The sequence below is a fragment of the Saccopteryx leptura genome, chromosome 5, assembly GCF_036850995.1.
Source record: "Saccopteryx leptura isolate mSacLep1 chromosome 5, mSacLep1_pri_phased_curated, whole genome shotgun sequence".
In the NCBI taxonomy this organism is placed as follows: domain Eukaryota; kingdom Metazoa; phylum Chordata; class Mammalia; order Chiroptera; family Emballonuridae; genus Saccopteryx; species Saccopteryx leptura.
The window spans coordinates 57,001,605-57,015,137 of record NC_089507.1 but is presented as its reverse complement, the minus strand read 5'-3'; the positions used below and the strand labels follow the sequence as shown (position 1 = coordinate 57,015,137).

Sequence of the window (13,533 nt, the reverse complement as noted above, 5' to 3'; positions counted from 1 at the left end):
CCCTGGCCGGTTGGCTCAGTGGTAGAGCGTCGGCCTGGCGTGCAGGAGTCCCGGGCTTGATTCCCGGCCATGGCACACAGGAGAAGTGCCCATCTGCTTCTCCACAACTCCCCCTCTCCTTCCTCTCTCTCTCTGTCTTCCCCTCCCACAGCTGAGGCTCCATTGGAGCAAAGTTGGCCCGAGCACTGAGGATGGCTCTATGGCCTCTGCCTCAGGTGTTAGAATGGCTCTGGTCGCAACAGAGCAACACCCCAGATGGGCAGAGCATCGCCCCCTGGTGGGCGTGCCGGGTGGATCCGGATTGGGTGCATGCGGGAATCTGTCTGACTGCCTCCCTGTTTCTGGCTTCGGAAAAATACAAAAAAAAATTTATATATAAAAAAATAGATGTGATAAGAATTAGATTAAAATAATGATTTGCGTGTATGGTATATACATTGTACTAGGCATGCTAAGAATTTTATGTTATTACTCACTTAGTCCTTACCAAAATCCTATGGGATGTAGTTACTATTCTGTTTTATAACCAAGGAAAATGGACCATAAATGTGCTTAAAATTACACAGCTAATGAATGAGGGAGCTGGACCTGGAAATTAGATTTGTTTGACACCAGAACTCTGCTGCCTCTGAGACTTCTCTTGGCAGTCAAATATTAAGTATTGTTAATGGTTTACAGGTTTTATGGCAGGAATTCCTCCTATGTTCATGGTGGAGTAGATGCTAGTGGAAAGCCCCAGGAGGCTGTTTATGGCCAAAATGTAAGTATTAATTTCATATACATTTTAGATTTTTTTGTGTGTGTTAAGGTAGAGATTTAAAGAATAGCCTTCTTATACTCATGAATATCTTAAATGTGATCATTAGTTCTTACTAGAATTTATGTTATAATTGTTGATTATGCTTTGAGTTCTTACAAACATCCATTTTGTATGAAACAGTATTACATTGGGGTGGATACAAAGGAGAGGATAGGATGTATTATGTCCTTCGTGCATTTTATACATGAAACAGTTGAGACATTGTGTTAAGTTTATACAAATGTGGACTAAACCTTACTTTAAATAGGAATGCACAGAACTATATATGCTCCTTATGATTTTGTAGAGGATGGGATGTGGGATTTCAGCTAGACTCTAAATTGTAGAATTTGGCCTTAACAAACAAGAGGATATTGAAAATGTAAGAAATGGCCTCAGCAAACATGCAGTAAAGTAAAATTAAATGTGAGGTTAAGGAATAGTCAACACTTTATGTGTAAATCACTAAATACCTAATATAGAATAGTGGGAGAAAGCTGTAGAAAGCCCATACTACTGCATAATAAGAGATAGTTGTTGTGACTTCTTGTGTATAGAGTTGACATGTTGAAAATGGTGGTTTAGAAATATCAGTCTGGCACATAATATGATGGAATGGATTTAAGTGAGGCAGAAAGATTAAATATTCTGCAAATTGTGAAAAAGAAATCAGTGAAGTTCTGTTGTAATATTGTATAGGTAATGATGTATATCACAAGAGTTTGTATTTCTTCCTTCAATAAAGGATATACACCACAAAGTATTATCTCTGAACTTCAGTGAATGTCATACTAAAATTCGTCATGTGGATGCTCATGCAACCTTGAGTGATGGAGTAGTTGTCCAGGTCATGGGTTTGCTGTCTAACAGTGGACAGCCAGAGAGGAAGTTTATGCAAACCTTTGTTCTGGCTCCTGAAGTAAGTTTTTCTTTATGTGCTTTAATTTAACTCTTATTATTTGCCTGACATATTGAAAGAGTTTCTTCTTAGCAGTTTGGATATACATGTAGCTTTTTTGAGAAATTTGTACTGGACCTGTTGATATAATTTATTTGAGCTTTGGTGTGTGTGAACACCCTTTGACTAGAGATACAGTCAGATACTGATACTAACATGTACATAGATGATTAAGATTACAGAAATAATACAAAATGTATATTTATGTTTAATGTTACATATGCCATGTAATTTGTTCTTTTTTGTTATGACACCTTTATGGGTCCTTACAGCATATCTGGATGTTGTTTTCTATAGGGATCTGTTCCGAATAAGTTTTACGTTCACAATGACATGTTTCGTTATGAGGATGAAGTATTTGGTGATTCGGAACCAGAACTTGATGAAGGTGAGGCTTTCAAGATACAGTGGTTTTTTTTATCACTCGAGAAAAAGATAGGAAGGGAGAGATAAGAAGCAGCAACTTGTAGTTATAGCATTTTAGTTGTTCATTGATTGCTTTCTCAGTTGTGCCTTGACGGGAGCTAGGGACACACCTCCGGCAAAGCCAGTGGCTCCTTGCTCAAGCTGGTGATTTTGGGCTTCAAGCCAGCTACCGTGGGGTCATGTCTATGATACCACGGTTAAGCAAGCAACCCTGTGCTCAAGCTGGTGAGCCCATGTGGAAGCCAGCAACCTTGGGATTTTGAACCCGGTGCCTCAGTGTCTCGGGTCAACGCTCTATCCGTTGTGCCACCACCAGTCAGGCAAAAATCCCATTTTTCCTTTTGCTTTTTGTTGTCAACAATTTAAGTGTTTACTGTATGAAATTATAAAGAAGTGTCTGACATAGAAAGTGAAAAACATTCTTAAATACTTCTCAGTTTCATCCTTTATAGAGAACTAAGAGCTTGGTGCCTATTACAGAATTTTGTTAGATCCTGTACTTACCAATACCATTATTTAAAAAATGGTATTATGTTGGCTCAAAGCTGCTTATGTTTGTTTTACTTAATATCTTTGTTGGCTGTCAAGTTTTTTAGCTGTTATACCATAATTATTTAATTGATCTTTCATTAACATACATCAGGTTTTTTTTTTATTATTGTTTTATTTGTTCTGTTGAATAGATGTGACAAAGGAATTGTTATGGCTTTATCATTTATTTCTTACCCTTTTCTTACTAATAGATTTAAAAAAGAAATAGAGTAAATATCAAACTTCATCTTCAGTTTTTTAAGGAAATAGAGAATATTGCAAATGAATGATTTTGTATGAAATATGCCATTTTTTTATTGCCATATCAAATTGTGTGTTAAGCCCCTTGAAAAAATGATGTGGTGTATTACGTATGTATTGTCAGAGTCAGAAGATGAAGTAGAAGAGGAACAAGAAGAAAGGCAGCCATCTCCAGAACCTGTGCAAGAACATGCTAACAGTGGATACTATGAAGCTCACCCTGTGACGTAAGAGGGGTGTCTACGGGATAAATTTGATCTAAACTATAATAGAGTTGTCATGTGTTTTTTCCCCTAGAATTATTATTAGAAGTAAATTTTTGATAAAGCTACATATCAGGACTGCATTTGAGTACTTTGCAAGAAATTTGGAAATAATTGTTTTATTTTATTAAAAAAATTGAACCCAAATTTTTTCAAAATAGTGATGATCGCTTACTATTAATGCAGTTGTTTAGGACAACACAGAGAGTGAGCATTTTATTTTACTTTTATAAACATGGGATTTATTTATAGTTAGTACTAAAGTAAATGTTTTTAGTAATCCAGTTTTAAACATTGGGGTTGAAGAAGTGTTATTTGGGGTAAGATTACCTTCTTTCTGCCTTTTAGTTCTGATTGGACTTTTGTCCATTAGATTAAAGAAATACTGAATTTTATATTATTTGAATTGATCATGTCACTCATACTGAAAAGGGAATGAAATGTTTTATTGTAGTAATGGCATAGAAGAGCCTTTGGAAGAGTCCTCTCATGAGCCTGAGCCTGAGCCAGAGTCTGAGACAAAGACTGAAGAGCTGAAGCCTCCAGTAGAAGAGAAAAACTTAGAAGAATTAGAGAAGTCTACTTCTCCTCCTCCTGCCGAACCTGTTTCTCTGCCACAAGAACCACCAAAGGTTAGATCAAGGGAGCTCTTTAATCTATAACATCACACTTTTATATTTGATTCCATTAATTAAGCATGACCTTTGTTCTATTATGTTAAATTGTTTAATATAGTAAACCATACTTTTTTATGTATGTGAAAGAAGCTGTGGGGGGGTGTTTTTTATTTGTTTGTTTGTTTTTTGGTAATCCCAAGAAAATCTTACTGTATTTCTCCCCTCCAAAAAATTACTCCTCATAGTGAGGTTTAACCTTTGTCTCTATGCAATGTACCTTACATGAAATTATTCAGGTACCATGTATAAAGCTGAAAGTTGTTCTTCCATTCTGTATTAAGTCCTCTACACATGGATGCAGGGAGTCATGCAAGTTCCCAACCTAAACAAGTTGGCTTATTATTAAAAGAAGAGATATTTGTTATTTCTGGTTTAAATGGAAATTTCTTATTACATTAATTAAACTATCTTGGAAAGAAGAGTGACACCCATAATATATCATTTAAGCCTTTCTATACATCTTTTATCTTTCTGTAAAAGTGGAAGGTTAAAGTATATTTGGGTAGTGAGAGAAGATACCTTGTTCAATTTGTGAATGTTTGTTAAAGTTTCCAGCTAGTACTTTTCTTCTTTTCCTATCCTTCCCCTCTGCCTTTAATACCATCACACACCCTATTTTTTTCTAAAAGGGGAAAGAAATTGGTTCTATTAGGCTCTTATTTTTCTATCATTTGTTAGCAGTTTTGTACCACTTGCTCATCTACTTAGGACATATAGGAACTTCCTTGTGGATTTATTTAGCTGTTCAGAAAACATCAAATAATCTTGTATAGTGAGATTTTGAAAGCCGGCACATACACTGGCATGTGTGTGTGTGCCTTTCTTTTAGGAGTCTTCCAATATAGAGCAATAGTTTAGAAGTGAAAAGAAAGTATATATTTGGAAGTTTCCCTATAGTAATGTTGGTGGTTTTCCATGATTAGTAGTCTAGGTTTGTTGCATTTCCTGCAGGCTTTCTCCTGGGCTTCAGTGACCAGTAAAAACCTGCCTCCTAGTGGTACTGTTTCTTCCTCTGGAATTCCACCCCATGTTAAAGCACCAGTCTCACAGGTAACCGATCTGTGAACACATTGGATTGTATCCTTGTTACATTGCCAATTGCTTATATTTTTTTAATAATTTTTTTAAATGAGTCAATCAGAAATTATGGATTAACTATACAAAAAAATTTGTATTAAATGTCAGTGCACCCACTTTAAATGCCAAATCTCCATTCATCATCTACATAGGTGGTATTTGGGGTTTGGGTGTGTGAAATGCAGATTAAGTTGGTTTTACATATATATATTATACTGTCATTTATAAAAGGCTTCTTAAAATAACTTTAAAAGTTCCTTTTTAAAAGGTTTTAAATTTTATTTAGCAAACATTTTTAGGAAGAAATTTGGGAAGACGCCAAGTAGTGTTTCATTATAAAGAAATCACTGTTTTAAAAACATAGAATACTTTAAAAAATATACTGCCTGAGCTCTTAGTCTATAAGTGATTCACACTGTTTAATTGAAGCCTGTACCAACTTATGACTGTAGTGTTCACCTTAACTGATCATTCCAGTATTCTACTTTTTGTCTGTTTGTCATCATACCCATTTCAGAGCTTTCAAAACATTGAAAATAAGACAGTGGCTACTATACTTACTAGGTATACTTTAGAATTAACTAAATTTAAATTAAGTTTATAGGCACAGTTTAAAAGAGTGTCCAATTCTTTTACTTAAATTTTGAGTTAAACTGCATTCTGTTAGAAAATTTACATTGGTTAGTGCACATACAATTGTTTATTTGTATACAACTCTTAATATGCTCTAAACAGTGAAACTTTGAGGTTTCAAAAGTAGCTAGTAATTAAATGAGACAATCTTTCTGGTGTTGGTACTCATAATCAGGTACCTAGTAGAATACATGGTCTCATAATAACCTGTTTGGTTTTTTTTCAGGAAGTGTTGTAGTTATCTCAGATCACAAAGTTCCTCTTAAAGATAATTAATTTGTCAAGTATTGATTGTGCTTTTCAACCCATCTGAAGACCTAATAAGTGACTTCTGGATGTGCTTTGAAATGCTTGATTTTTTTCATATTTGCATTTCTGTTACTTTATTTCAGAGAGGCCACATTTTTTTTTTAATGTACTAGTTAAAAGTTAAAATAGCTAATGTTTATTATACCAGGCATTGCCAAAGCACTTTATATTTATTCTTAACTAATCCTCATAACAACTTCATGAGGATACATCATTTTTCCTGTTTTCCGCTTAATTGAGGCCTAGATTACCTCATGTAAGGTCAGACAGGTATATAAATATATAGTAGGGCTGGGCTTGAATTCATGGGGTTGGACACCATGGACACCAGAGTCCACATTGTGACTCATGCAAACCTATATTGGTTTCTTTAACCTCTTGGAAGGGAAAGTATCTATTTACATTTAAGAATAATAGTGCTATATTTAAATTACATTTCATTATATCCTAGCCTCTTGCCCGGGAAAATTTTTTTTTTTTTTTAATTTTTGAAGTTTTTGAATTATAGGAGACTAGATTGTATTCCTCAGTCTATAGTCTTATTAAAACGTAATTTTTAAATGTTTATAATTTAAACTTTTAAAGAAATTTCTGTTCTCTTTAGACTTAATTTAGAATGGAGTCATGATTTTCCCACTTGATTTAATAAACCCTTCAATTTTATTTTGTTACTTTGGTATAGTGTTCATTTCCTTAACAGTTTTAGCATAGATTGTTAATAAAATGAGAATTTAGGGTATTGGTGGGCATTAGTTTAGCAGTAGGTAAGTTAATTACATGGTAAAAAAGATTTTGTCTGGAAGTTGATTAGTTCATCTAAATAGCTTATGTTAGGTTGAAGGATGTGTTTATAGTTGTAGTTTTTTATCTGCTGTTACTGACTTGATTTGATGGTTTCATTTTTTCTCACATTCTGTTTGACTTTCATTTGTGGGATTTGTCATACTTTCTGATTATGTGGAAATAATTTTAAGGCCCTAAAATAATATGTGGCATTTTATCTTGTTAGAGTAAGTAGTTTTAATCATGAAATTGAGCCTGAAGAATTATAAGTGTACAGCTGGCTTAGTTAACATATTTTATTTAAAGGCTTTTGTTAGATTTTTTGTTCCTATTTTTCTTTCATTGGCATTATCAGATACATACTAAAAAGTTGCTACATCAATGAATGAATTATTTATAAGATGTTGAAAATTACTTAAATTTGCTTTTACTTTGAAGTCCTTAATGAACTTTTCTATTTTGTTACTTGTGGTTTTGTTTTCGAAATCTGTTTTGAAAACAGTATAATTAATTAGTCAGGGTACCTCAAGTTCTTTGATACATTTGGATTGAATGAATCTGAGATGTTTAAAATAAAAGGTACATTTTCTATTTTCATTAATTTCTTAAAGACACTAGCTTAATCAAAACTTTATTGTAGTACATCTATTCTGTAATTCTGTTTTACAGTCATATTCAAGTTAAGTTGTACTTTTAGGTCCCTTTAAATTGAAATTTTTCAATAATTGCCTTTTTTAGGCATCATAACATGGATCATATTATAGTGTTAAATTCCATCTATAGATAGCAGTGGTCTTAGGGCTGTTACTTAGGTTCCCTTATGAATTAATTTTTAAGTGAATCAATAGTTACTAAACATCTATGTCTAATAACACTGTTTTGATTCTTTGGGTGGTGTAGAAATAACGATATGGTTCTTATAGAAAGAAGTACATAACCTAAAAAACTGGACAGAGTTAAAATTTTTTAATTAGCGAAATTGTAGAACCTGGAAAACAACTTCATCTTGGAGGAAATGTGAATCTACATGGAAGAAAATAGAGTTTGGGAAGAGTCAGGCAAATTAAAAACTGTTAGGATAGGAGTGAGTTATAGCCATTAAAGTCTTTTTGGAAGGAAGCATAATTTTTTGTATCAAAATTTGTCCTTGCAAATTATAAACCTTCAGTTACATAAATGATGAAAGAGTTTGAGCCACTGCCTGGAGTGAGGTCCTTAGAGGTGATTAGCTGTAAAGACAGCACTGAAATTACTAGCTCTCTGACTTGAGGACACATTCTTCATATCCTGCTGAGTGTTTTCAGCATCCTTTGAAGGTGCATATATGATATTTTGTCTCTTCCTTGGACCACAAATATTTGGGTCGTAGATAACCTGAAGACATTGGGAATACTGAAAATGCCATTGTATTAAAGAAAAGGTAATAGATGTGGATGTTACTTTTGCTTTTAAAAGCTCCTTTAATTATATGTGTTTAATTCAGCAGTTAGCAGAAACTTTTGAAAGGCATATTAAAATATCTAATTATCCCCCCAATACCCACTCCTATGACCCCCCAAGAAACAGTTAAGGAAAATTGTTTGGATCAGTCTTTAAAGAAATGCACACCTTTCCCATAAGCAAGAACAGTATAAACTTAAAGGACTTTGCTGACTGTTTGAGATACTCTACACGTTTTTATCTTGTTTTCTTGTGTACATTGTGACTTAAAAGTAATATTTTTAAGTGCTAGAGTAAGTTAAGTTATATGTTTTGAACTATCAAAATATTGATTTTTCAAGATTTATCTGTGGGGTGGGGTTTAGAGGATATTGCTGAGCAGTTAACATTTGAAGGCAGCAAGCTAGGTAATTAGTGTCACATATTGTCTTCCTAAGATAAAGATGGCTTTTTATTTTGTATATGTATTTACATGGAGTGGCCGGCTCATCTTGCATTTTGTGGTTTTTGTAGGGATACCTTTTATGCTGTCTCAGTATGGATATAATTTTATTTTTTAAATGTGGTTGTAAAAAGCAGCTTATTGTGAGTTCTATACCCTTGAATGGGAAAACAAAAACTACCCTACAGTCCTAGATTGGTACAGAATATCTTTATAAATATTTATTTTTCATGTACATAGGACACTACGTTAAAAACATTCTAAACTTAAAATTACCATAATGCCTGTTAGTGACTTTTGGTAGTTGCTTTAGTTGGTTTTTCTCTTGTGTACTGTGTTTCTTTATAATATTTTTGTTTCCCTTGTATTTTATAATGTGTTTTTTTCCCTTGCATTCTAGCCACGAGTTGAAGCTAAACCAGAAGTTCAGTCTCAGCCACCTCGTGTGCGTGAACAACGACCTAGAGAACGACCTGGTTTCCCTCCTAGAGGACCAAGGCCAGGTAAGTCAGTCCCTTCTCTGTAGCCTTTAGATTTTAGCGTTCAGTACTTGAAAGTTGGAAAAGGCTGAACTTTAAAACTATGTGTTTTATACCCAAATTCTTTTATTTTCAAAATATTTTAAGGTTTAAGTAACCTGCTAAAATTTAGTCTGGCTTAAAACAGCTAACTTTAGGGGAGGATTAGATGTCATACCATAGAGACATGTATTTAGAAGGTGTAAAATAATTTTGAGACAGGTATTTAATTATTGTCACTGGTTCTAAGAATTCAAAACCAAGCTGCCAATAGTCTCCTCTTAGCACTTTGTTATCTCTTCACAGATAAACCTTAAGTACACCCTGATTCTTCTTTTAATTGTCTTAGGTTTTAAGCAAGTTGTCATAATTTTTTACTTGTTTCTTGTTTCCATTGTTAGCTAATATATATAGCACCTCTATTTGAATGATAAGTATGTTTATATTACTTTTGGGAGGAGGTGGGAGATAGTATATATCAAATTTAGAATATGTAAGTTTCTCCATAAAAGTAGAATAGAAGTGATGTGTTACTAAACCATAAGTCAGGGGAGCTAGGATTTGTCCTAGCTTTGCCACTGAGAGTTTATGATCTTAATTGAGAGTCCCTTCAATTATAACCTCTCTTATGCCATTCAGTTATTACATAAATTTTTCTTGTGCAATGCCCTTCTTATATGCCTGTGTTCCTTGTGTTACTGGGAGGAGCAAATTAGATTTATTTACGTGTGTTGTCTTTATAGGAGTACTATAACATGTATATATGGCTATATACATGAAACATTATTAAATTTACTGATTTGGCTGTAGTTTCATACATCCAAAGATTTAAGTAATTTGTGTTATTCAAAATATTAAACAAATATAAATCACTATCTGGAACCTATTTGCTCCTGGGTGATGGGCAAGAGTTTGATTAGGGAGGAATACTTGTACTACTAACATTTGACTTTCATATAATCAGGTGAGTTGATCTAGAAGAAGGGACTCTCTCAGTGTAGTCAACACCCTCACTTTATACTTTAGTGTCACATTATTTTCTAATTAAACCACTAATAACAGGCATTTCCACCTCTGTTCAAGGAACTTACTGCCTTTAATCTAAACCAGGAATATTGATATGAAGTGATTTTTAAAGTCATTGCTTTTCATTAATTTTTATAAGACATAGTGAACTTTTATATCTGCTCTGTTCCTTTTCTCAGGCAGAGGAGATATCGAACAGAATGAATCTGACAACCGAAGAATAATTCGCTATCCAGACAGTCATCAACTTTTTGTTGGTAACTTGCCACATGATATTGATGAAAATGAACTGAAAGAGTTCTTCATGAGTAAGTGGTTTCTTTTGTTTTATCTTAGAATTAAGCAGGAGAACAGAGCTTTTTTCATAGTATAATTAGAATTTTTAAAAATATTTCTTTATTATACTTTGTATGTCTGTAGGTACTAGTCACTTATCATAATGGGATAGAAGGCTATATCTTATGTTTCTCAGTGATTCTCTAGAGGTTAGAAGAAAGAGCTGGATGAATCAGTCTTAAATTTGGAGATGGGATTCATTTGGCAAACAGAAGTCAGAAATAGAAAATATCATTGTCTCTAATAGGTAACTTTCCTTTGAAAGGTCTAATAAAGATGCTGAAGGATAACAAAAACAAGCCATCCAGCTGCTTGTTGACATCTTAGGTGAACCATCTGTATGAGTGACTATGTACCTTAGTTGTAGTTGGATGTAGCCACTTGCAACTTTCATTTTGAGTTGGATCGAGGAGAAAAAGGTTACTCATTCTGAACAATTGAGTCAACAAAGTATTCTGTTAAAATATTTAACCCATGATGTAATGTATATTTTCACAGGTTTTGGAAACGTTGTGGAACTTCGCATCAATACCAAGGGTGTTGGGGGAAAGCTTCCAAATTTTGGTTTTGTGGTTTTTGATGACTCTGAACCAGTTCAGAGAATCTTAATTGCAAAAGTAAGTGATTTTAAAGGGCATAATTCAAGATTATATTATTCCTGTTGTATATAACATTGATCTGGTGCATTTTTAAACCATAAAGAATCTTTTTGTAAAGGTAAATCTAAAAATAGTTTACTGTGAAATGGTATTTATGCAAAGAAGAAAGATTTGTTAGTAGTTTTAAAATCTGAGGTATGGATCAATTTAAATTTGTTTCTTAGAATTTTCTTATTTACATATGCAAACTAGTATTTTACTATTGCTGTCTAACCTGCCCATGTAAATTTTTATTTCCCCCTTAAAGCCAATTATGTTTCGAGGGGAAGTGCGTTTAAATGTGGAAGAGAAAAAAACCAGAGCAGCAAGAGAACGAGAAACCCGAGGTGGTGGTGATGACCGCAGGGATATTAGGCGCAATGATCGAGGCCCTGGAGGTCCACGTGGAATAGTGGGTGGTGGAATGATGCGCGACCGGGATGGAAGAGGACCTCCTCCAAGAGGTGGCATGGCACAGAAACTGGGCTCTGGAAGAGGAGCCGGGCAGATGGAAGGCCGCTTCACAGGACAGCGTCGCTGAAGCCCCGCTGTTGGCAAAGTCTTGGCAGTAGTACATTATTCATCGTGTTTGCATTCTTGTTAATTTTTTTGGCTTTGGAATGTGACACAGCCTTTTTGATCATTTCTTTGATGTGAAAAGCATCTTTTGGTTATGCGTTAAATTGAGGTGGACATATATTTCCCCAATTTCACAACAGGATTCATATTGTTAATTTATAAATCTAGACTTGGAGAATTAAGGACTGAGGAATGACCATAACTTAAACTGTCTACAACAAAATGAACTTTTTTAAAGGACATGCCCAACTGAATTCAGGTCCTTTGAGTCAAAAAAAATCCTCTGCTGCACATTTTGTTTAAGTGTTACTGTTTCTGCCTATTAATGTTGGAAACAAATAGTGCAATTGGAGAATCTTGCCTTTTTTCTTGGCTCCCCCCAAAATACAAACCAACAGAAACTTGTTATGCACTCATCAAAATGCACTAATGGGTACTCTGAACTCATTAACATTGACATCTGCAACAGGAGGCAACAGGGGGAAGTCGCATCCTTTTTCCAGTAGAGAATAGTTTGTGAAATGATGAGGGCATTTTACCTGCTTGCTGTGACCAGCGTGTGTAAACATAAACCTTAACAAGACTACAAGTGTATTCCAGAAGGAAATCATTTAGTTTGAACTAAAGAACAAAAATCAGAACTTCAAAATGCTATGGTCTTGAATACTAGACCAGATTTAGTAGCTCCATATCTAAGATTTTTCTACCTGCCCCTCTTCAGTACAGGGATGGCTGGCTGCTCAACACACTCCTCCTCCCCTTTTTCCTTTCTTTAAGCTGTGTACAGTGAAAATTGTCTTTACTGTATTTTTGTTCTCTGGTAATGTAATAAGCATGATGGTGCCTTCTATTAATACATCATTCCAGTCTTGCTGGTAATTTTGTACAGTATAGTGTGTGAATTGCTGTGCTGCAAAGCCAAACAGCTGCAATATGTTGAAAAATCATTGAAGTGTTTAAAAATTGCAGTATCTTTAAAATTAGTAAAATTGACTAGTATATTATTTACCTTGTTATTTAGTTAACAACTTTGTGTTCTCTGTGGGAGGGAATCTTGTGTGTTTGGGAGGGAGGGGGAAGGAGGAAGTCGGTTATTTGAGTAAGTCTCTTGTTGACTTTTCTCTTAGCATGAATGTGAACGTTGAAGCAGATCAATTGAGAGGTGCTTGGAAAAGTCAATCACCTTGATGTACATTTTTAGTGACATTTTAAAAGCAGTCAGATTCCATAAATGGCAAGTAAACCTGATGTGTGGATACTGCAATTTTCAGAGAAAAGAACAGCAGCTTTTAAGTGTTTGCATTTTCTATTTGGGGGGCAGGGAACTGTCATTCATTTTGCACAATTCTTGAACTGATGTCAGCATCCTAGTGGCTCTGAATTTAAGTCTAGGATGACATCTTTTATTTTTACATGACTCTCTTAAACAATTCTGTGAGCAAAGTTTGTAGCTGCTGGATTATTGTCTGTCTTTATAGCAAGTTCCAATAAACCACAAGTATGGCAAAGGTTATTGAATTTTATGCTTGAAGCTTTCGGTACATACCAGTTTCTGATGTTTCAAGCTAGGAGTGGGATAAATAAGTGTGACCACTTAAAGCTGCTTGTTAACATGGAAGACTTCTCCATTCTATCTTGGTAAAAATAAAAATGCACTTGACATAGTAGCAAACTGGTTTTGAATTACTAAAATCAGTTTGCTATTTAGTAAATTAGTAAATGATGCACATATTTTGTTTTTCATGTATTGGGCAATATAAGTAGAATTAAATCTGTCCCTTTTTTTCCTTTGAATGAGGTCTTCCATGTTTGAGAAAAAGTCTTGCACTATTGCATA

At 34.3% G+C, this 13,533-nt stretch overlaps 1 protein-coding gene across 4 annotated transcripts in view; it reads left to right on the top strand.

Annotated features, from left to right (window-relative positions):
- G3BP2 (G3BP stress granule assembly factor 2) overlaps nucleotides 1-13,204 on the top strand; it is an 85,366-nt gene extending 72,162 nt beyond the window's left edge. For 3 of the 4 annotated variants that reach the window (XM_066385378.1, XM_066385377.1, XM_066385379.1), the window contains exons 3-12: nucleotides 679-760; nucleotides 1,545-1,718; nucleotides 2,055-2,145; nucleotides 3,100-3,202; nucleotides 3,693-3,870; nucleotides 4,867-4,965; nucleotides 9,000-9,102; nucleotides 10,323-10,451; nucleotides 10,978-11,096; nucleotides 11,386-13,204. In XM_066385378.1, the coding sequence (XP_066241475.1) occupies nucleotides 679-760; nucleotides 1,545-1,718; nucleotides 2,055-2,145; nucleotides 3,100-3,202; nucleotides 3,693-3,870; nucleotides 4,867-4,965; nucleotides 9,000-9,102; nucleotides 10,323-10,451; nucleotides 10,978-11,096; nucleotides 11,386-11,658 (1,351 nt within the window). In that variant the 3' untranslated portion in view covers nucleotides 11,659-13,204. The remainder of the gene's footprint in view (nucleotides 1-678; nucleotides 761-1,544; nucleotides 1,719-2,054; nucleotides 2,146-3,099; nucleotides 3,203-3,692; nucleotides 3,871-4,866; nucleotides 4,966-8,999; nucleotides 9,103-10,322; nucleotides 10,452-10,977; nucleotides 11,097-11,385) is intronic. The other variant, XM_066385380.1, reaches the window with a different exon arrangement.
- The last annotated feature ends 329 nt before the right edge of the window (nucleotides 13,205-13,533 follow it).